This window comes from Pithys albifrons, chromosome 2, assembly GCF_047495875.1.
Source record: "Pithys albifrons albifrons isolate INPA30051 chromosome 2, PitAlb_v1, whole genome shotgun sequence".
NCBI lineage: Eukaryota > Metazoa > Chordata > Aves > Passeriformes > Thamnophilidae > Pithys > Pithys albifrons.
In genome coordinates this window covers 93,793,834-93,817,108 of record NC_092459.1, presented here as the reverse complement: position 1 = coordinate 93,817,108, position 23,275 = coordinate 93,793,834, and the positions used below count along the sequence as shown (strand labels likewise).

The 23,275-nt window shown below is 39.6% G+C and overlaps 1 protein-coding gene across 4 annotated transcripts in view; it reads right to left on the bottom strand.

Moving 5' to 3' along the window:
* Positions 1–23,275, bottom strand: part of HHAT (hedgehog acyltransferase) — a 161,917-nt gene that overhangs the window by 53,785 nt on the left and 84,857 nt on the right. For all 4 annotated transcript variants that reach the window (XM_071548047.1, XM_071548046.1, XM_071548044.1 and 1 more), the window contains one exon: positions 15,601–15,745. In XM_071548047.1, coding sequence (XP_071404148.1) covers positions 15,601–15,745 — 145 coding nt within the window. The remainder of the gene's footprint in view (positions 1–15,600; positions 15,746–23,275) is intronic.

Genomic DNA, 23,275 nt, shown 5'->3' with positions numbered 1-23,275 from the left:
CTCTTGCGGCAGCATCCTGAATGACCAAGTAGCCTTTTCTAGGGACAGCACTGCTTGCTCCACACGGAGAGGGGCCTAGAAAAGGTGGCCTAAACAAAGCTCATCTCCACACCCGGTAGGATAACCGCAGCCAACCGGCATCTTCTATGCGGTCAAACAAAAACAAAGAGATTTCAAAGGCATACACCTGCCTGCAAAGGTGTGCTCAAACTAACACTCGCATGTTGGAACATCAGAACCATGCTTGATACTGGGGATAGTGGACGTCCTGAGTGTCGTTCTGCTCTAATTGCCCACGAACTGTCACGGCTCAACATTGACATTGCTGCTCTCAGTGAAGTTCGTCTTCATGAGGAAGGCAGCCTTAAAGAACATGGTGCTGGCTACACACTCTACTGGTCAGGCAAACCCAAAACCGAAAGACACCTTTCAGGAGTTGGCTTCATGATTAAAAGCTCCATTGCCTCCAAACTTGAAAATCTGCCGACAGGTCATTCCGATCGCATTATGTCCTTACGCTTCCCTCTACACAACAAGCAACATGTTGTTCTTTTTAGCGTATATGCCCCAACTCTCCAAGCTGACCCAGCGGAAAAAGACAAATTCTACACAGACCTGCGCCGCCTCACCCAAAATGTTCCTGCAGATGATAAGATCATAATCCTTGGTGACTTCAATGCCAGAGTAGGTAAGAATTCTGAAGTCTGGAAAGGAGTCCTGGGCAAGCATGGCGTTGGAAACTGCAATGACAACGGACGTCTCCTGCTAGAGTTTTGTGCAGAACGGCAGCTCACCATCACCAACACTGCCTTTCAACAGAAAAACAGCCTGAAGACAACCTGGATGCATCCTCGATCCAAGCACTGGCACCTCATTGACTATATCTTAGTACAACAGAGAAATGTCAGTGATGTCCGTCATACTCGAGTGATGCCGAGTGCAGAACGTCAAACAGACCACCGCCTTGTGCGTTGCAAACTTAACCTCCACTTCAAGCCCAAACCTAAGAGAGGCAGCATTCCAAGGAGGAGGCTCCAAGTCAGCAATCTTCAAACAGCCACAGTGAGAGACAGCTTCCAGGGAAACCTTCAAACTAGACTTAAAGATAATCCCATAGATCCCTCTCCTGAAGCGCTTTGGCAACATATTAAAAGTTGCATCCTGCAGTCCTCTGAAGAGTCCCGAGGGTTGTCCTCCAAGAAAAACAAAGACTCGTTTGATGAGAACAATCAAGCAATCCAGGAATTGCTGAAGAAGAAGAGAACAGCTCACCAAGCACACCTTGCTCAGCCATCTTGCCAAATAAAAAAAGCCGCCTTTCGTCTTGCATGCAGTAAGCTCCAACAGAAACTTCGAGACATCCAGAACAAATGGTGCCTCAGCCTAGCAGAAAAGACACAACTATGCGCAGATTTGGGTGACCAAAGAGGATTCTATGAGGCCCTGAAAGCAGTGTACGGACCCACACACCAGGTTCAAAGCCCCCTACTCAGTGCAGATGGTCAACTGCTTCTAACAGATAAAACCTCCATCCTGAACTGATGGTCTGATGGTCTGAGCACTTTCAGACTCTCTTCAGTGCCAACTGTGTAGTCCAAGGCTCAGCAATTCAGCACATTATACAACAACTGGTGAAACATGAATTGGATGCAGCCCCTACTGTGGGAGAGATACTCAAGGCCATACAACAGGTGAAAACTGGCAAGGCAGCTGGGGTTGATGGAATTCCACCTGAAATCTGGAAGCATGGCGGTCAAGCACTCCATGCCAAATTCCACGAGCTTGTTGTGCGTTGCTGGGAACAAGGGGAACTACCACCATATCTCCGTGATGCAGTCATCATCACCCTGTACAAGAAGAAAGGAGAAAAATCAGACTGCTCAAATTACCGAGGTATTACTTTGCTCTCCATTGCTGGTAAAATCCTTGCAAGAATACTTCTGAACAGATTAGTACCCACTATTTCAGAAGATCTTCTACCTGAAAGCCAGTGTGGTTTCAGAGCCAATAGGAGCACCACAGACATGGTGTTTGTTCTCAGACAACTGCAAGAGAAGTGTAGGGAACAGAACAAAGGTCTCTATGTAACCTTTGTTGACCTCACCAAAGCTTTCAACACTGTGAGCAGAAAAGGCCTGTGGCACATCTTGGACAGTTAAGTTCCTCAAAATTATCATCCTGCTACATGAGGATCAGCGTGGACAAGTCAGATATGGCAATGCACTCTCTGAGCCCTTTCCAATAACCAATGGTGTGAAACAAGGTTGCGTTCTTGCACCAACTCTATTCACAATCTTCTTCAGCATGATGCTCCAAAGAGCCACAGCAGACCTCGATGAAGAAAACGGCATCTACATCCGATATCGTACTGATAGAAGCCTATTCAACCTAAGGTGACTGAAGGTCCACACAAAGACCCTGAATCACCTTGTCCCTGAGCTGCTTTTTGCTGATGATGCCGCCCTCGTTGCTCACACGGAAGCAGCTCTGCAGTGCTTAACATCCTGCTTTGCAGAGGCTGCTGAGCTTTTGGGGCTGGAAGTCAGCTTGAAGAAGACAGAAGTTCTCTACCAACCTGCACCTCAAGAAGTCTTCCATCATCCTCACATCACCATAGGCAATTCAGAGCTTAAGCCAGTCCAGCAGTTTACCTGTCTGGGAAGTATCATTTCCTCAGACGGTAAGATTGACAAAGAGATAAGACAACAGGCTAGCAAAGGCATACAAAGCCTTTGGAAAACTCCATAAAAGAGTCTGGTCCAATAAACACCTGAAGAAAAGTACAAAGCTCAGTGTCTACAGAGCCACTGTACTGTCTACTCTTTTATATGGGTCTGAATCCTGGGTCATCTACCACCACCACCTGCGGCTTCTCGAACGCTTCCATCAGCGCTGCCTCCGTTCAATCCTAAACATCCACTGGTCTGATTACGTGACCAATGTGTCTGTTCTTGAACAGGCAGGGGTCAGCAGTATCGAGGCCATGCTGATGAGAATGCAGCTGCGCTGGGCAGGGCACGTCTCCAGGATGGAGGATCACCGCCTTCCGAAGATTGTGCTCTATGGTGAACTCGCCACCGGCTGCCGCAAGAGAGGAGCCCCGAAGAAGAGATACAAGGACTCCCTGAAACAACACCTCAGCCTTGGCCATATTGAGTGCCACCAATGGTCCACTCTGGCCTCCAATCAAGATTCATGGAGACACACCATTCACGATGCTGCTGCTTCCTTTGAGAATGCACAGAGAGTCAGTCTTGAGGAGAAAAGACAACGCAGAAAGAACCGTTCCTTGCCAATGTCACCTAGGGAGACGTTCCGCTGTGCCTTTTGTGACCGGACCTGCCTATCCTGTATCGGCCTTTCTAGCCTCCAGCACGCTTGCAGCAAGCGTGGGTAGTGCCCTTCTCCAATCTTCGTTCGCGAAGCCTGGCCATGAGGATGAGAGTGGTCTGCAGACCCACCTTTATATTGCTGAGTTTGTGTTAAAGAACAGGAATTTTATCCAAACCCTTCTTCCCAGTTCTATACCAGAGGCAGGGAAAAAACTCACCAGGTGCTACAAACTCTTGGTTGCTCCTCATCTGGAAAAATTTGAACTTAAGCTAAGGTGAAAGACTGGACATGCCATTAGCAATTTTCTAGAGTTTTTCAGCATGTCATTTTCCATATTTGTACAGGTTGACTGTTCTTAAACATTTAAACATGCCATTTGGCCAGGAATGAGAAAATTGTCACCCATCTCAATGCTGGAGTGAAAAATAAGATATCCACAAGGAGGACTTCACCTGTGATGAACGGTGCCCCTATTGTGAAGATTATCTTGTTGCAGGTATATGTTTTAATTTCCTATTTGCTGCATTAAAAATATAACTGAGGCAGCTTTTATACACAGCAATGAAGGTATATATAGAACATGCTCAACTGCATGCAACAGACAAGCTAGAACAAGGATCACAGATTCAAATATTTTATAACCACGGTAATAGCAACTGGGACAACACTAAGATTCTCTGATAAGCTGGTTTTCAAATATTTAGATACAAACTACTTGCTAAATAGAAGATGCCTTCACTATAAATAATAGACACAGAGGCTAGTAAAGCATTATAGTTGCAAGATTCAAGTTTAAAACATCTTCAATTATTTGCAAACTATTCCTCACTGCAGGACACATTAACCTGTGGGCAATGGAACAGTATACTTACAGTTTTCTTCCAGCATTAGGAAGTACTGAAGAAGATGTTTCTCCTTCAAAACAACACAACTACTTTAATAACACTTCATTGCTATTTCTGATGAGAGAGAAAGCCCTCTCCCACAACAATACTCCACACAAGTACAAAGATTTGAGGTTTTGTCCAATCTATATGCACGATAAATCTTTATTCCGACATAAAAGTTCCACCATTGGGAGAATTTTTATAGATACTTTGTATTATAATACACAAGTCATCCTTCTCCCAGGATTGTTTCAAAGCCTAAGTTAGAATTTGCAGGAGGATTATTATATTTGATAGAAAGCTTAGCTGTGGGTCTAGTAAAAACCTCATGAGAGAGGGCAGAAGTAATAAAAATCAATAGTCCAATATTCTTACATGGATAGGAGCATGGATGTTAACAGTTCAAAAAAACTATCATGTTATTTACCAGTTTTTGATGCAAGTTGCAAAAACAACAAGTAGCTTTAGAAGAAAAATCAAAGTAACTAAATCCATTATTAACTACAGAGCCTATTTTGTGCTTAAGATGCTTAAATACAGGCGTGCTACTCTATAACTACAAATGACTCACACCATTTATTGCTAACCCACAGAATGGACAGGAATGCACAGGTTTGGCAGCTTGACAGAGACTTGTGGAAAATCTCTGTCAGGTATCTCAACAACTGTCAGAAATAAAATGGATCTTGTTAAAGCATGGGCAGCTAAGACATTTGTAACAGGCTTTTAAGTTAACCTACCAACAGTGAAAATTCAACACCTAGGAGGACAGCTCTAACCTGACAAGTCACAACCAGGTTTTGGTACACAAACTCCTTGTGTTAGGAAATTTAGAAATAATAAGTGAAAATCAAGAAAGATAAAGTGGAAGGCAGTGTATTATATAAAAACTATCCTATTTGAAATACTTTCTTGGAAGAAACATTCTGAAAATCTCTTTGCTCTGAAATTTACAATTATTTCCCTAGAGAATGAATAGCAAGCATCAGATGTAATTTGTAGTAACTGTGAATGCTTTTGATGATCTCTGACTTTAAAACTGGATTTAAGGCATTAATATTTTTGTTTTAATTTAGTTCAGTATCTCCGGTACATTTTGTTACACACACATATATATGCACTAACAGAAAATCGTAGTGTTTCTAGGATTATTGAAGTTAAATCTAGGAACTGTGCCATTTAGCCCACTAATTCTATCTGGTCTTACAGAACTTAGGCAGATCTGAACCATGCACCTAAAAAACCATGTATTCAAATGGCCATCAGGGCAGCACTGGAGAGCACAGTGTCCCAGGGGTGCAGCCTCTGCAGCAGACAGAACTGACACTTTAGAAGTCAGAGACAAAAGATATCTCTCCATTTTCTCTGGGGAAGACAGTGCCCAAAGAGATGAAAAAGGTAGTAGAGCCACATGCTATCCTGCTTATCCATCCTCTGCAAGTACCACACTAAACAGCAAGACTATCAATGACTGGTATAACCCTGAGCAAAAAAGACTCAGCAATTTAGAAAGGAGACACACCTCTGCCATCATGGTGCTTCCTTAGGACAGCAGAGCTGTTTGCTCCACCATATGGTGCCATTTCTCATATTGTTTGATGAAGTTCACATGAAGTTTGCCATATCACAATTCAGCATGAACTGAAATCCCAATTCTGTACAGTTTCAGATCTTTGTTGGCTGGTACAAAGCGCACTAAAGAATATGCTCCAACATGCAATTCAGTAGGAAATGGAATGATGGGAACTAGAAGATATTTTATACAACTGTCAGCACTTATGAGAGTGCAAGTCTACAAATTTTATCAAATATGGGTACAACGTATGTGTCATTCTCTCCCTCTCAAAAAAAAAAAACCGAAACCCCTAAAAAACCAAAACTCTATCCCAAAACCCAACAATCAACACAATGAGACAAAGCCTAATCAAATCGGTTCATTTTTTTCCAAAATTCCTGTACTTCTACTTTCTCTGTTCTTTAAAACAGTGGCTATTTAAAGATGGTTGAAATAAATTCATTCAGCGATTAAAAAAAAGATGCTAAAATAGTCTGAGACAACTATTAGTGACCCTACAACAAAACCATAGGCAAAACAGCATTAGTGTAAAAATGTTGCTACTTACACAGCAGAGCTGTGCTATAATCTAGTGAAAATTCCTCTCAGGCTTCCTTGGTGAGAAAAATAAGCTCTTAATAACTGCTCTTCATTCCTGTGCAAAGGCAACACAAGTTTTAGAAAAGGATCAGCCTCCTCTGTGGCCCATGCATCTCTACAAAAGTATTGTTAACACCTCTGACTTTGCTGGTAACAGGTGCAAGAGCCAGAATGAACACTGCTTGAATTCTTGATCTCAAACTTATAAGCAGGTCTGGCATTTTGGAAAAAAAAAAAAAAAAGAAAAGAAAGGAGGTCTTTTTTCCTATAAGCTGAGAAAATTTCATCTAGCAGACTCAAAGGAGCAGTAACTGTGGAATGCCACAACACTATTTTAACATCACTTTTCAGGAAATAAACAACTTGGAAAGTTGTCATGAAAGTCTCAAGGATTGCAAAGCTAAATACAGCTGGTGTGCCAATTCCTGCTGTTAGATGGTTACGTTCTGTATCTGAGAACCGTTCTCTCAAAAAGCATTTGAAAAAAAGTGCAAGTCAGGATTAGTTCAAATCTGAAGACAAATGAAAGGAGCTGAAAGAAAAAAGAAACAGGATTCAATGATGAGAAAGAAGTAGCAGCTAAAACACTCCTGGAAATTTCTGAAGACAGGCAGAAAAAGAGATTGCATCATTCTTCAGAGAACTTTTCTTGATGGTTGCAAGTCTTAGCTGAAATAATGGCTTTTGCTACTCAGTTACATACATGCCATCACATCCATGAGTTCCTTTATGTATAAATTTTCCACATCCATGAGTTCCTTTACATATAAATTTTCCAAAAAGCACAGTGAACAATAAAACTGCACTTCAAGTATTTATACCAGGCTATGTTACTGTGGGTCATTGTGAGGCTTTTGCTGTCCATGTTAAAAATACAGGGGAACAAGAAGGCAAAGCTGAATTACATGATGACAAGCAGTCATGAGGTCATGGTCATGTTAAGCTTTTGGACACAAAATCTAGTTTTATTTTTTATGTTCATGCTATGTTTAAGGCATAAAGAGTCCACACATTCAAACTGCTTCAGCTTCTTAAAGACTATGCTGAAACAGAACATACTGATCTGCCACACCAGCAGAACAAGCACGTTTGGTGGCATCATCCACTCCAGCTTCCACATTAAGCATGTTACTAGCAAGGTTACATCTATAAAATGGATTTGACCAACCCACTACACCAACTACACGTGGTACCATGCTATACTTTGCTGGCCACATTACAATGATCAAAAAAAAGGTTGCATACACCTTGCCAAAGCAATTGAAAATCTGGGGGTATTTTGCCTGTGATCAGCAATGCCCACTAAGCACCAAACTTCTTGTCTTTTTACAAAAATGCTGTGAATTGACAAGAAGGCATCACTATGTAGGAACAATTCCCCATCTTCTGTATGCAGTGTAAGTCACACACAGCCTAACAGACAACAGCAAACTGTACATGCAGTCACAGTGTGGACTGTTTTGCTTTCTTTTTTTCTCGCTTGTACATGCTCTATGCAAAATAAAGGCTTTAATAAGATACATGAAATACAGGTTCTTTGTGACTGATTCCAACCCTGCAATCATACTGATCTCAGCAGACACATCTGCACACGTTCTGAGACTTTCTATATAGAAGGATCCTTCTACATTGATATGGTTGCAGGATCAGGTCCTAAGACTGTAAAGTCAAATAGTAAACTATTGAGATTCAATAGCAACAGTTGAATTTAAACATAGTAATGTTCCAACCATTTTCACATAGAACAGAGGCTCAAACCAACACGATTCAACAGAAAATGGCAGAACAAACTATTATTTCAACTCTAAAGAAAATCCCCCAACAATGGCAGCACACACTTCATTGTTTCAATTCTAAAGAAAATTCCCCAAAACACGTGAATATTTACTTTCATACAGCTGTCATCCTTTCAGAGGTGAAGGGGGTGGTGGTGGTGTGGAGAATCACTTCCTCCTTATTACTGCAGACCACAATTCATTTTTCTTGGTATTTTGCCAGTTCACATCCCAATGAACTGCGCCCACCAAGCAAGGTCACATAAATGATTGTGAAAACAAGCTTCCTTTGTCCATGAAGAGAAAAGAATCATTTGGAAAATGACATCTTCAGTACTATTCCTGACACTATGCAATATTCCTCTAAATTATGCAATCCATCAATATAGTGCTCATGTATGTTTGAAAAAAATGACCCTAGTAAGTTTCTGCATAACAGCAGCAAGTGGGATTTGTCAGTGAAAGTGAAAATCTGGAGGAACAACAATGCAGGAAGACCATATGCCAGCTACTCTACAACAGAGTCTTCCACACCAAAACAAGGACCGTCTGAAACCCCAAATGATAACTCTGAACTGTCAATCACTGAAACAGCCCTCCTTTTTCTTTCAGCTACAAAGAAATTTGAATGAAGACTTCTCAAGAGATTCACAGGGATGCCTCAGCTGACAGGTTTTGTGGACCCCTTTGAGTTCCTTTGCTACATGACTTCATTACTTCTGCACCTTTACACTCCTTCATAGTTAGATATTTACAGATATCATTACAATTTATCTCAGAAGTTGTTAAGTGCAATGTGGCTCCCAATAGCACTGTATGTTATCTGGCAACACCTCGGACTCAAAAAGTCCAACCGACTCCTGTTTAATAACAAGTTCTAACTACTTTGCTCCATCTCTTTTTGTTAGCTTCTTTTCAGCCTTTAAAATGTGCTAAATCTATTACCTAACCTATCTAGCAATACTTGGATAGTTTCTGAACGATGAGGTGCTATTGTATGAACTGCTAATCATCTCGAGACCTTCTTCCTACACTCACCATTGCAGCAAATGAGGCGTATGGTCAACAACATATCTAATGGGAAGGCATGATCTTACGTCTGCCAGACTGGAACATACAACCAATACAGAAATCTCTCATCTTTTTTTCTTATTTATTGACATCTCACATAGCAGGGGAGCTACACAATAAGTAATTTACAGTTTTTAAATGATTCAGTTGTTGAACATAGAAAGGCAGCCCAACCACTAATATACAAATGATTTTTTTTGTAGAATAACAACCTAATTTCATTGTCTTCAAAACCAAGGGCAAAACTTCTAAAGATAACAGTAGTTCAGAAGGATGCCTTGAAAGATGTTAATACCTTTAAATTCTTAATTTATGCACTGATTTGCATAAAATGAAATAAATATAATTAGAATAATCTTCAATCTTGTGATATGGTGTAATTAGCCATCAGCATAATTTTAATGTCATAAGACAATGGTCTACTGTTTGTCAAAGCAAGCAAAAAAATCCACACTTTACCATGTTACACCAAACTCTTTGCTTCACTCAAAGCTCTGAATCTTGTATGTCATGATCACAGGAATTCCCACTTGCAAATCAGTGCCGAAGATGACCCATGAAACACAATCAGAGATTGCTGAGCTGCACAGTTGTGAAGAAGTCTAAGCTTTCTACCTCCATAAAGTAGCTCAGATAGTCACCCTATGTTGATGAGAAAATCTTCTATATAAATTAACAAAATATCTGAATTCTGAGTAGCATAAAACCTGATTTTTCTTCAAAGCAAGATGGAAGGGAATACTGGAGGCAAAACAAAGGCTTCACTATCCTGAATTAATGAACAAATACTAGACTTTGAGAAAAAGGTTTCAGTTTTGCAGTAAACAGCTCTATCTGCTGAAGAATCATCTAGAGAAAGCAGGGTTTGGAATGGGTCTGGAGGTCATTTCCATGTTTCTTCTACATCCCAATAAAATCAGTATTTTCTACACTGGTTGACAGATTTTTGTTTACCTCGAGACTGTCCTCCAAAGATGGCAGTCCAACAGCTTACCCAGATAATGTAATAGAATCATAGAATCACAGAATACCCTGAGTTGGAAGGGATCCACAAAGATCATTGATGTCAACTCCTTACTACATTTTACAGGAATTTTTTCTTTCTCCTGCCCACACTGGTGATTAGAATATCTTGCTATCATTTTCTTTGCAGAAACTTCTATGTATCTATTTCTCCCCTCAGTAATTTCCTCTCAAAACAAGACGCCATTTATTTTAGGGTCACACCTCCTAGTCTTCCAATTATGTTGCTATATTTCCTTCTCTCTGCTAGCTTATTATTTTTTTTAACTGCAGCAACCAAAAGTGGACATATTTTAACTTTAACCTTCAGAAGATAACATAGGAAAAGAGGTTAATTCATGTATTTTGCACTGCTGTCAATGCATCTTGGCATAAGGTCTATTTTTGTTGTAAGAGGTATGACACTGTTGATGCACAAAGTTTGCAATCTGGTTGAACAGTCAGATATCTTTCATTGCAGAACTTCTGCCCAGCCAGCTGCTCTGTGCTCCTGCAGTAAATCATTTCTAACTGAAGGTGAAATTCACTCTCTGCTGGATGTCTACTAAAGGACACCTTCTCAAATGCTGGGTGTCCAATCTAATCTAAACTAGGCTGTACAAAATGCCCCTGAATGTAGTGAAGAGTGACAACACATCTCATCTCATGCTAAGACAGATGTACATGGGATGAACTGCCCTCAAGAGAGGCACTTCTCACAATTTAGCAAGGTAAATTGCATATTTAAAGTACTGGCCTACAGCTAAGTTAAATGATGGCTGTGCCAAGCTATTCAAAGTAAAACATCTGACATGACTGTGTGCTTTCCTCATTGATCTGAACTCTGCTTCACATAAACCAGAGAAAGATCCAGAAGAATTTTATACTTTTACCACCCAATATACTTTCGTCCCCTCCCAGCTTAATGCCTTTGTCCATGCTTGCTAGAAGAATTCCATCTCTTAACCAGAAGTACTGCACAGTGCCAGCTGCAGCAGTGAGCCTTTCCAGAGAGAATCCCTTTCATTGGAGCTTCTCATTTTGCAGAGAAGCATTCATTAATTTCTCTGAATACAGAATTAAAAATGGTTTGTTATGTAGAGATATTTCTGCTATTTTATTAGAATGACACTGTTCCTCATGAGAAAAATTTTACTAAAGAAAGGTTAAAGCAAATGCTTGCTGTAGGAACTTTTTTTCCTTGCAAATAACTTACTGGGTAAAGTTAAGTTTTAGAAACAAGCACTAAGGCTGGTCTGAACAGATTGAGAACACAATTAAGAACAAATACTCATACATGTAAGACACACAGACCTCTCCTCTTGTAATTTTGACAATAGTGACTGTATTGATGCACAGAAATTAATTTTAAAGCCAGATAAATTTAATCTATTTTTCATAAGAGGAAAGCAAATACTAAAAAAACCTGCTTCCAGACCTGCTCAGATATCAACTCCCCTGGTTAGTGGTATAGGAAGTGTGGAAAGTACTGCCCAAGTATTGCAAACCAGTTCAAATATCAGTCAAGAAAGAACTCTGGGAAACCTCATCTAAATCCTGTTCCTAGAAAACAATCCACAAAGCTTTGATAATAAAGGTAGCTCACTTGCATGGTTCTCCTTGCATTGTGTTGGCCCTGGGGTTTAACTGCTTTCATACACTTCTTCTCCTCACTTTCAGACAACTGTATAGATATTTGATAATTCTCAATCTTTACAAAAGAACACAGTAACCAAAGAGCAAAACCACAAGTGAATTTCACCCATTTTAAGCTTCAGTAAAACTTCCTTTTAGGAGTTTGTCGGTTTACATTTGCATCACTGTCACAAACATGTTAATGGGACACTGCTAATGCCATGCACAACCCCTAATGCTGTACCTAAACCTGCAGATCAAGTTCTGCTGTGAGATGCATTTTATTGCTGGCATTTAGCATGTATGTTCTTGATTCATTTTGTTAGTGATCTACAAATGCGAGTTACATTTATGAACTGTGAAACTCACATCTCTTCTATTTTCTTCCTATCCATACAAATCTTTGTAGGTATAATTCTGTGGGATTTGAACAAAGGAAATGAATCGACTGTTCTTTGCAGCTGATGTGCAAGTGGACAGCTTTGTTTCCACAGCTCTCCACTCCTTACCTCAGAGGATTTTATGTCACACTCTTGGTGCAGAGCCTTCTTCCACCTACATCAACCCGTCTCAAATCCCACTGCCCAGGTTGCTGAGTGTAGATGTCCTCCAAATGCAAATGTCTGCTCTCTGGTTTTAGATTCATGAAAAACCCTGCTTAGGTTTCCTAAACTTTATCTTTCAGCATTCCACACTCCAATGTAGAATTTTGTTTTATCTCCTACAGACCAGCACTTAAATTTACTTGAAAATGAAGGCTTTAGTTCAGAATAGTCCTTCTGGTTCTGACTGGCCATCAATTATAGAATTATGGAAACATATAATGGATTGAGTTGGAAGGGACCTTAAAGTTCATCTTGTTCCAATGCCCCTGCCATGAGCAGTGCCACCTTTCACTAGACCAGGTTGCTCAAAGCCCCATCCAATCTGTCCTTGAGCACTCCAGGGGTGAGATATCCACAATTTCTCTGAGCAACCTGCTCCACTGTCTCACCACCCTCACAGTAAAGAAGTTTTCCCTAAAATCTAATCTAAACCTACTCTCTTTAAGTTGAAAAACATTCCCCTTGTCCTATCACTACATGCTCTTGTAAAAAGTCCCTCTCCTCCTGTCTTGTAGGCTCTCTTCAGGGACTGGAAGGCTGCAATTAGGTCATCCTGAAGCCTTCTTTTCTCCACGCTGAACAATCCCAATTCTCCCAGTCCTTTCTCTTAGGAGAGGTGCTCCATCCCTCTTGGGATCTTGGTGGCCTCTTCAAGACTTGCTCCAACAGGTCTAAGTCCTTCCTGTGCTGGAAAGTGCAGAGCTGGGTGCAGTGCAATGCTTAAAGTGGAGACTCACCAAAGCACAGCAGATCCCCTCCCTCGCCCTGCTGGCCACGCTGCTTTTGATGCAGACCAGAACAAAACTGGCTTTCTGGGCTGCCAGTGCACATTGCTGGGTCATGTCCAGCCTCTCATCCTCCAGCACCCTCAAGTACTTCTCAGTAGAACTGCTTTCAATCTGTCCATCTCTCAGTCTGTATTGATACCAGTGGTTGTCCCATTTGTTTCACAGTAAGAAAACCACAATGGAGCAACAATGGAGCAGGAGTGGAGATGCAATAAAATCTCAGTGCATGTTTCAGTTAGTATATGTGAATTGTCAGAACAATAAAGCAGCTAAAGAATATGCTCACAGTAATCTGAGTGATCTAAGAACACAGGCATATAAAGCTAAATGTTGGAAATTTCTACTAGTAGAGTATGAACATCACTAAGCAAAAGCTTTCATGTTCTAAAAATAAAACTAATTTAATTAACACATCATGGAAACAAAGAAGGAAATTACTAAATTAATTTGCTATTGCTGTCTTAGATGTCTGGTACCTAATCCTGAAGTAACTATGCATTCAAGTACAAGAGCAATAGATCAAGAAACTATTACAGAAACCCCACCCCCAACCCAAATGTACAAAAACAATCAATAATTAATCTAGTTCCATTAAATACCATTCTACTTATTAAAATAGTGTCCTTCATCAGTTGCAAACCCCAGCATCCTGCAAACTGCTAATGCTTCTGAAGAGGAAGGCATACTTCTTCATATACAAATTCCATGATGAAAATAATTTGTATGAAGCTAAAAACCTGAGATGGACAATTTCACTAGTGCTTTTTTTTTCTTTTAAATAGCTAAGAATTGATGTCTAACTTTACTTTCAAACTTTTTCTCTCATCTAGTTTTTCTACTGAAACTATTAGCCCATTAACTGGAGGAAAACAATTTAAGAGAAAAAGAAGCCTTTTAAGAAAACAGAAAACATGCATTTTATGCTTTAAAAGCAAAAACTAAACATGAACTAATATTTCACTCCATCCTTCCTGCTCAGTATTAACAAAAAAGTTCACTATATTTTATGCTTAAAATGTACCTTTCTTTGAGCTGTTTGAACAGGTTTTTTGCTTTAGTTCAGAAGATAAATCACTCCATTCACGTACATAACTTACTCTTTTAAGAGTTTCACTATTTTGGGATGCTTAAGTAGGACCAACTTAGTTCTCCTAATGCCTATGCCCTGTGAACGCAGACACTTTGGAAACAGATTAGTGGAGAAAGATATACAGGTTACCATTATTAGAAGCTTCTAAGGTGCAAACCAAGAAGGTCTGACCCCGTGACCAGGAAACTTACAACTTTTATACCAGATATTAACATCCAATCATCATTCTCATTTTCCTTGAGGGGCCACCCATAGGGTGGTCTCCAGAACTGCCCTGGAGATCTTCCAGGGCCTTCTCCTTATGTTTTGTCTTCCGTTATCTGCAGGTAGCTTCTCACAAACACCATGGCCTTGGCAGAGCCTGAGAAAGCACCCTGATCTTCTGAGAAAGACAGTTAATAACTGCACTTAGGATTTGAGCAGGCCAGAAGAACTTATGTGATTCTAAATCTACCAAAATACATTAAATCCTTAGGCATCACTCCAGAGCTGACTTCTAAGCCATTGCAAGGAACAAGAGGAGAAAACACTGCACAAAGGAGCAATAGACAGTGGTGGTCTTTGTAGGAGAGCATTTCTAGACACAGAAGCCTATTCATTTCTTCCCTCACGAGGAAGAAATATTCCTCCATGCCCCTAAGAACCTAAAAAGAAAACCAGTCCTACTTACATTGAGCTTTGGCAAAAAAATTAAAACTTGATTTGTCTCCTGTGTCAACTCACAGTACAGTGTTGCTAACTGCTTACTCAGCAACACCACAGCTGGTACTGTCACCCCAGTTCCCCTGTCCTCAAACGTGTCCTCAATAGTCAGCAGGTCTCTATCCTGACATCAGACTCACTACAAAAAAAGCCAATTAATTGCTCAATTATGCTGTATTATGCAGATCTCATCCACTAACCTTACATGTAATCTATGGGGTTAGCTTTAGTAAGCCTCTTCTTACTGATGTACATGAAATGCGGGGGCGGGGGGGGAATCCAATCTTGCTAACTTGTCACACATTTATTACTTAATCTTCTGTGATCAGAAGAAGCCTGATAACCTTTTTAGTAGACTTCATGGGAGACAGGCACTGTTTCTTTGTGCCACACAGCCTACCTAGTTATTTAGATTTTGTCAGACAGATTTTTGATTGTTTTGAACAGGAACAGAAAAAAATTACTCTCAGTGCACTAGAAGAAGAACCTGGCTCAGTCCACTCATGGTAATATTTGGAAAGCTCTGTTATCTAGAAAGCATATAAAAATAAACTTGCCTTCCACAAAGATCCTGTTCCAGTAGATTTTTCCAACTTGATTTCCTCCAAGAAATATTAGGTTTGATAAAATCAACATTGAAGTGCTAACAGATGCTAGGACAGCATGAAGTCGACGACGAATTCTTGGCGAGAAGAAACGTTCCTGAGGGGTAAAACAAAAGGTGCACATGAAGTTAGCAATTCCTGCAAATTTTCAAGTAACATTAGAAAAAGACATTTTTGTAACTACAAATAACTTTCACACAGAAGTTCAAATTTTTATGCAACAGATTTAAAAATACGTAACAGAACATCTCACCAATGCCATTCAAGTTTGAGTAAGACTTCACGAAAAAAGCGGTGTTGAACCATAGTTGTGGTTGGAAGGGACCTCTGGAGGTTATAGAAAGGTCATCAAAGCAGGGTCAGCTAGAGCAGCTCTCTCTGCCTCTCCTCTTATGGCAGAGGCTTCAGTCTCTTGGCTGGACTCACTACACTATGTCCATGTCTCTTAAGTGGGAAGCCCAGAACTGGACACAGTTCTATACATTCAATGTCTCAATTCTTTTCTTATTAAACATTCCCCTTGATGCATTTTTGCTGAGGGATGTGAACAATAACAACTTGCTTCTAGGGCTAATATTTTCCAATAGGTTCCAACATGGAATAAAGCACTTCAGTACAGAACAACATCAAACAACTTCAGAAGTCATTAATCCTTTGGTTGATTAATAAGACATCACTGAAAGATTCTAGGGTCAGATCAGAACTGGTTATAGTAATGACTTTTAATAAATAGATACATCAAAAAGAAGATTTACATACATATGCAATCCCAAATTTTTTTTCTCAGTGCAAATATTACTGCTTATATTCAAGAAGCATAATTATCCATTGTAAAGGTCTTGGTACTGCTGATCGAATGATACAAACAAAGTAAGTCTAGCTCCACCACACATTAGTTCACATTTTTCTGAATCTATATTTGGCATTATCACCTGAGGTATGAGTGCAGCATGGAGACTGAAGGAAGATGGTAAAAGGATGAGAAAGTTTTAGCTATCTCCAGTATTCAGTTACTAGAAGAAATTTTAAAGAACATTACAGCACTTCACAAGGAAATATTGTCTCATTATTGCACAAGGGAAAATATCTTGTTCACCATGGCCCCAGGCTGAAAGCCTCTGTAACAGTGCTGGAATGTACAAAACACTGAATGCCCTGTGTGAGGTGATGAGCATTTGTCAGGGCATGGTAACTAAGGGAAGTCTCAGGGGCTGCTCAGCCTTCACGTCATAAATGGTGACGTTGCCAAAATCAAAGTCTTGTGACTGCAGCATCAGGGGGAAAAAAAAGAGCACTAATTAATCTTTAATAGCTACAGCCAGACCAGACTTCATGCTCAGATACCTGAAATGACATAAACACATGCTCAAAACAGACCTAAAAATAGAGATCTAGAAAATTAAATTGCTAGTATTGTAAGCATCAAAACAAATGTTTCAACAGCTAGTGACAAATCTTCAAGTAAATGACAGTTACAGGGATAAAAGTACAATTTCAGTACATTACTGCAAAGTAAATCTCTGCTAAATTGAATGTTAGCCCCAGTCAGAGCTGTGTCTAGTAAATGAGTCAGTTTGAGTCAGCACAAAACAGGGATAGATAAGGTTTAAGGAAAAGCTCTTTATCAGGCTGTATGTACAATACATCAATAGCCAACCTTCCATATAATGGTATGAAAAACAGTCATGTATGAAAACAGAAACTGAGATTTTTCTCTGAAAATATTGCATGAAAACTAGAGCATGATAGGAGAAAAGTAGAGAATATAACATACTGAAACAATTTTTTCCCTTTCTAGTAGTTTGCACCCCCAAAGCTACCCAAGGACTTCCAATACATTCTCCTTCTGTTCACACACACATAAAGGACATCTTAAGTTTGTCTCTTCCTAAATGTATAGTTTGACTGTATGGTCCCACATACAATAAACATACGTCTTTTCATAATGCATAAGTGTATGCACACAGAGAAAGTGTTCGAAATCTTGCTATTAAATCCATGTTAACAACCAAGTTTGAATAAGAAGTTATGATCATGCTAGCTTGAACTTTTTTGTTGAGTCACCAAACTTACCTGCTTCTTACATTATGCTATTAATTCTGATTAACCGGTAGCTCAAATAGAGCACTGTCTATCATCAGATCTACCTTTCACTCTTCCTTTGTCTATCAAACTTGTTAACTGTAAGGGAAAAAAGTTTTAAATAAGAAAGGGTAAAAAACTACTGCTTAAGCTGTACAGATGGACAAGCCATCAGACAGGTGGTACTGAACTGCATTTTCCATCAAGCCACTGATCAGATTCAGTAAGTTTGTCAAGTCTGACTGTTTTACAACCCAAAGCAGTACAAATAAAACAATATGAATAGATTAAAAAACTCTGGGCTTTTTTCTAATGAACACAGTTACTAAAAAAATAAATTAAACTGTCACATATAGCACATCACCCTCTACAAAAGTGCTGCATGTTAAACAATGTAAGCTAACTGTAGTATAGACTGTAAAAGCCTTTAGCCATTTATAAGGTATAAAGGAACAGTTTAAGACAGAAACTGTTTAGACAAACACTGAACTTCTTCTGGGTTTTGCTGTAGCTAATTTCCATTAACTTTGCTAGGCATTGATCCAAAAAAGCAGTACACATTTTCCTGACAGTCTTTGATGTCAAAGCCGCTTTCACTCAGCTGCAAGGAAGGTAAAAAAAGAAAACATTCTTTAAACATCTGAAGTCATCTAGAAAAAGCTAACTATGAAAGTACCCAAGCAGCTATTGTGTGCAAATGAATACACTGAAACCATTATTTAGCCATAAAAAAGGAATGAGTCTGGTCTAGATAACTGTAATAGCATTTTTTGATTTAAATTTCTATAAGCATGTAGATTTTTCTGAATGTACAGCAAGTTGTTTACATCAAAGCAAAGTTTATAAAGCTCTCCACACCCACAATGCATCATTATGCTATTTAATGCTTTTAACAATATCCTTCATTACAGCAATAAAACCAACTGCTATGGATTTGTGGTGTTTCTCTGGATTTTACTGATCTCTTTCTCTCTCCTCTTTTTCTGTTAGAAGTTAGGCCAGAAGACAGAGTGGCAAAAGAGCACCTGGCACAAAGAAGCTGTGGCTGCCTGGCTGAAATCCTTACATTTGCATCCCTCCTTGATGTTCCATCTTGCTTGTAATCTTGCATCAATAGGCCACCAAACTTTACATTTAGTAATCACCACCATCCCCACCTCCACATACATCATGAAATAAACGGACTGTAGCATTTAAACTACACAAAAAACCTGACATATTGTCAAGATATTCATCCCAAAGGCTTGCAGCATGACATAGAAGGTGGCTAATAAAAGATTGGCTCAGGCTACCTTTCCTAGAACTGAGTGTAGTTTGGGTTATTATTCCAAACCCATTTCTGCTGTAAATGAAGATCAGCCTCAGACATTTTTGCCAGATGTTGGAAAAATCTTCCCTCTGCATATTGTTGGGCAGAGCAAAATTGCTGCCATCAGATCTCTCAACTGAGTCTTCTAAGCCACCTTACAAAAAAAAATGACACTATCATGCAATGGGGAACCTTGACAAGTAAATCTGTATATGTGTTTGAGAGTGGTGGAGGAAGACAGGCATGAGAAGAAATTGCATGGTCCAAACATTTCCATTCCTAAATCCTCTTCCAGTTACACATGCATGTCACATTTAGCCTCTAAAACCAAGCCAGAAATGGGAAGCTTGTATAATGGTTGTTTCTTAAGAAAGGTAGCTTACGAAGGACAATGCACACCAGAACGGATCATCTAGGTTAAAATTAAAAGTCAAGGTAAAGGACAAGGAAAAAAGAATTTTGGGTTAGAAAGAAAACATTTATTTCTTTTTTGCAACATAATTACATTACTGCGAGTGCAAAATACACAAACATGGCTACAGAGAGCAGAGCACAATTTAAAAGAATTTGTCTCTAAGGTGAGTTAGAGCTCATCAACAATAAATCTGGATTTTTACAGGACTACGTACAATAATATTACTAAATGACATGGAAAGATGAAATTGAGGGTCCAGATAAATGCATTTACATCTCCTAGCTAGCCAACAACAGAGAAAACACTTTGAGGAATACTGACCACAATAAGTTATCCACCCTTCCATGTGGAATTTGGCAGTGGCAGGACAAGAGAGAATAGCTTCAAACTGAAAGAGAATAGCTTTAGATTGGATATTAGAAAACCATTCTTTACTGTGAGCATGGTGAGGCACTGGAAAAGATTGCCCAGAGAAGGCAGGGATGTGCCACCCCTGGTGGTGTTCAAGGCCAGGTTGGATGGTGCCCTGAGCACTCTGATCTAGTGAAAGGTGTCCCTGCCCATAGCAGGGGCATTAGAAGCAGATGATCTTCAAGGTCCCTTCCAACCCAAACCATTCTTTGTTTCTATGATGTTGAGGAGACATCTAAGACCGAATTATCTACAGCAGTGAAAACTAGGCAGTCCTATATAAAATATCACACTGAAGTCTCTTACAGGAATAAATTCCCCAGTATTTCACCAGGGAAGCAATTCTACATTTTCCTACAGCAACCATTCTTAAATGTTTTCTAGCAATAGTGGTGGCACTGTGGGGATTTGGCATGTCCCAAAGGCTCATTATTCACAGGGCTGCTGAATCCAACTGCAGTAGCTTGTTCTGGGAGCAGGTCACAAGCACAAAGATGGTTTAGGGGGCACTCAGGAACTGGGGTGCATATTTTCTACCATACTCCAAAACCAGCCTGATGACAGAACATAAGGTGGTAAAAAGCCTCCCCTGAGAGACATTAGCTGATACTTTCTTAGCAAATGCTCAGAAGATGGAAAACACTGACGTGTGCTGCATTTGCAACACATCTCATTTATATAACTGTTCTGAGACAGATTAAAGAAAACTTGTACTTCAAGTCAGTGATGTTATCAAGCTTGCTTATAATAAAAATACTTAAACAAGTCCCATGCAAATGAATTTAAATTTCCTGCAATTTAAACAAGTGTCCATCTTCATGTAGTAAAACAAGATTTACAACATTGATAGCTTTATAACCTACCCATCCAGAGAACTGATAATCCAAGCACATGGCAAAACAAGACCATATGATAAAATCAGAAAAGCAGTTGAATTATGTCTGATGTGAACATGCACTGTTGAATAAGACTGTCAATATACTACGGCCAGTGACATGAAACACATGTGATAGTATGAACCGCAAAACTAGAGATTATATTATTATATTTGCATCTGCCTCTAGTTTTTAGGAGTCAAAATAATCTAGAACAATGTTCAGAAGAGTTTTCTTTTTTAAAACATACAGTATTTTATTACTATCTCTTCTACAGATTTCATTCTCTGCCACTGAAAACTATCAGCCAACATAACCATAATAATTTTACAATAACTTTACTATTTGTTGTGTTGAAGAAATCAAGCAAATTACCTATGAATACAACATTGAGTTCTGCATTATCTTTCACTGCTTCTCCTAGTGTATGAGAGGGGATAAGTGTGCTTCCTACAGTCATTGAAGTTTCATCCTTTCTATCTCCTGAAGGCTTTATTAGACAAAACTGCTTAAAAGCTAATGCAATGTTGACTCACCTTTAGGTCACAAAAACTAAAATAAACATTCTTTGCAATAGTCTGGTATTTAGGGTTTACAAGGATTTTTGTGATGAGGGGACAGATGGATAAAATGTTTGTGGGTAAAGCTGCCCAGTACAGGAGGGGCACAGGTAGTGCTTTTATGCATATCAGCAAAATTCTGGGAAAAGCACTCAAATCACTTGTGGAGTTCCTTTTACCAGTGCAATTTTCTGAGCTTCAGTTTTCACCCTTCATTCCATCACAACTGAAGAATAAGCCCACCCCTCTGATTTCTATACTTTTCTACAGAAGCAAGAGAGACCACCCAGTTGATCTTAAAAGTGCTTCTATGTGATTTCTTTTAGAAAATGTGCTCAGGTAAAGGACAAGCCAGCTCTTCAGCGTCTAACCCTGAACCACAGGAATCACCACATTGCCACAAGAGTGAACACCTCAACGCGTACCTTGAATCTGAGTCATCCGCAATGCAGCCATTTGCCAAAAATAACAGGCCAGCACAAAAACAAGAGCATGGGTGAAGAGCTGAAAGAGAGCGAGGAGCAGATGGGGCGGTGGGAAGGGAAGCGACACATCCTGACTAACAGTTACCGGCTATTTTATCTATCTGCAGTTCAGAGAACTGAAAATGGAGGGCAGGGTGTGACGGAGCAGCTGGGGAAGCAGATGGGACGGAGGAAAGGCTGAAAATTGTGACAAAGCTCTGCCAAAGAGAATGTCAATTTATTTAATTTTTAAAGTGAGCAGCAGAAATGAAGATGGGTTGGGTCCAAGCAACAGGGCATCTTATGTTTGTTAATACACATTGTCAATGGGTAATAGTGACAAAAGTGTGTTTGGGAGGCTGTAGAAACAAAGGGAGGGACTACATGTGCTCATTAATGATAGTAGAAGTTAGGCTCAAAGATCAGCAGGAGCAGGGGAAAGGCAGCTGATGAGAGGCTGACATCTCAATCGGATACACACTCCTGCACTCTGAAGCTAAGGGACAGATGCTCAATACAGTAAGAGTAGAGACTGTACCACAGAACAGAAACACAACAAAAATAAAGAATTCTGGTTGAGTACATGTACAAAATATTCAATTATGGAATAATCCAAAAGAAACTGTGGAATCCCCAGGGCTGTAACAGCAACAAGATAAAGAACAGGCCTGCAAGCAGAAAGTGAACAAGATGTGCTACCAGATCTTATCCATCAATAACTGCCACACCAAACAGAAGAATAAATTTACTTCCCCATCAACACACACTTTTCCCTTCAATAATCATGGCAATCATTCCTGTTCACTCTGTTCTTCAGCTAACTCTAATCCAGAACTAGCCCTCTTTACTTCACTTTATTTTTCTGGCATTTTATTTTGCTTGCAGTTAGTTGTTCCCTTCCTTCTGCCGAAGCTGAACTGTGATCTGAGGTCATATCCTGTTTCTTTTTAAGGTACATACTTTCCTTCCAAAGCAAAGGTAAAACTTAGCTCCTGGAAGGTTCACACATGAAGGCAGGAACTGACAGCATTTTTCCAAGAGACAGGATAATGCAAAGAACCTGTAGTTCCCTACATGACTCCTATAAAAAGAGGACCACACAATTAAAATCAAGCAGCTGTCAGTTAAGATCTATTTTCACAAATAGAACTTGATTCTGAATTTAGGAATAAATGCTAAATATAGCATTTGAGAAGATACTCATCTTCTCTATTGATGTCTTACTAAACATTCACTCAACAAAATGCTGTCTTGCACTAGCACCATTTCATTTTTAGATTTTCCGAAAGATCTACATTTATAGCATCTCTCAGCAAACAGCCAACTCCCCCTTCTGTTTGAAGAAAGCCTCCTACCAGTTCGTATGTATCCACTACACTTACAGATGCATGTGTGAAAGTTTGACGTACACACAAGTAAATTTCTATACTTGCTCCTACATTTAACTCTTCACCCTCAAAGAACCTGTCCAAACATTCATTTTTTTAAAGTGGCAGCTTGTGAACAGTGTG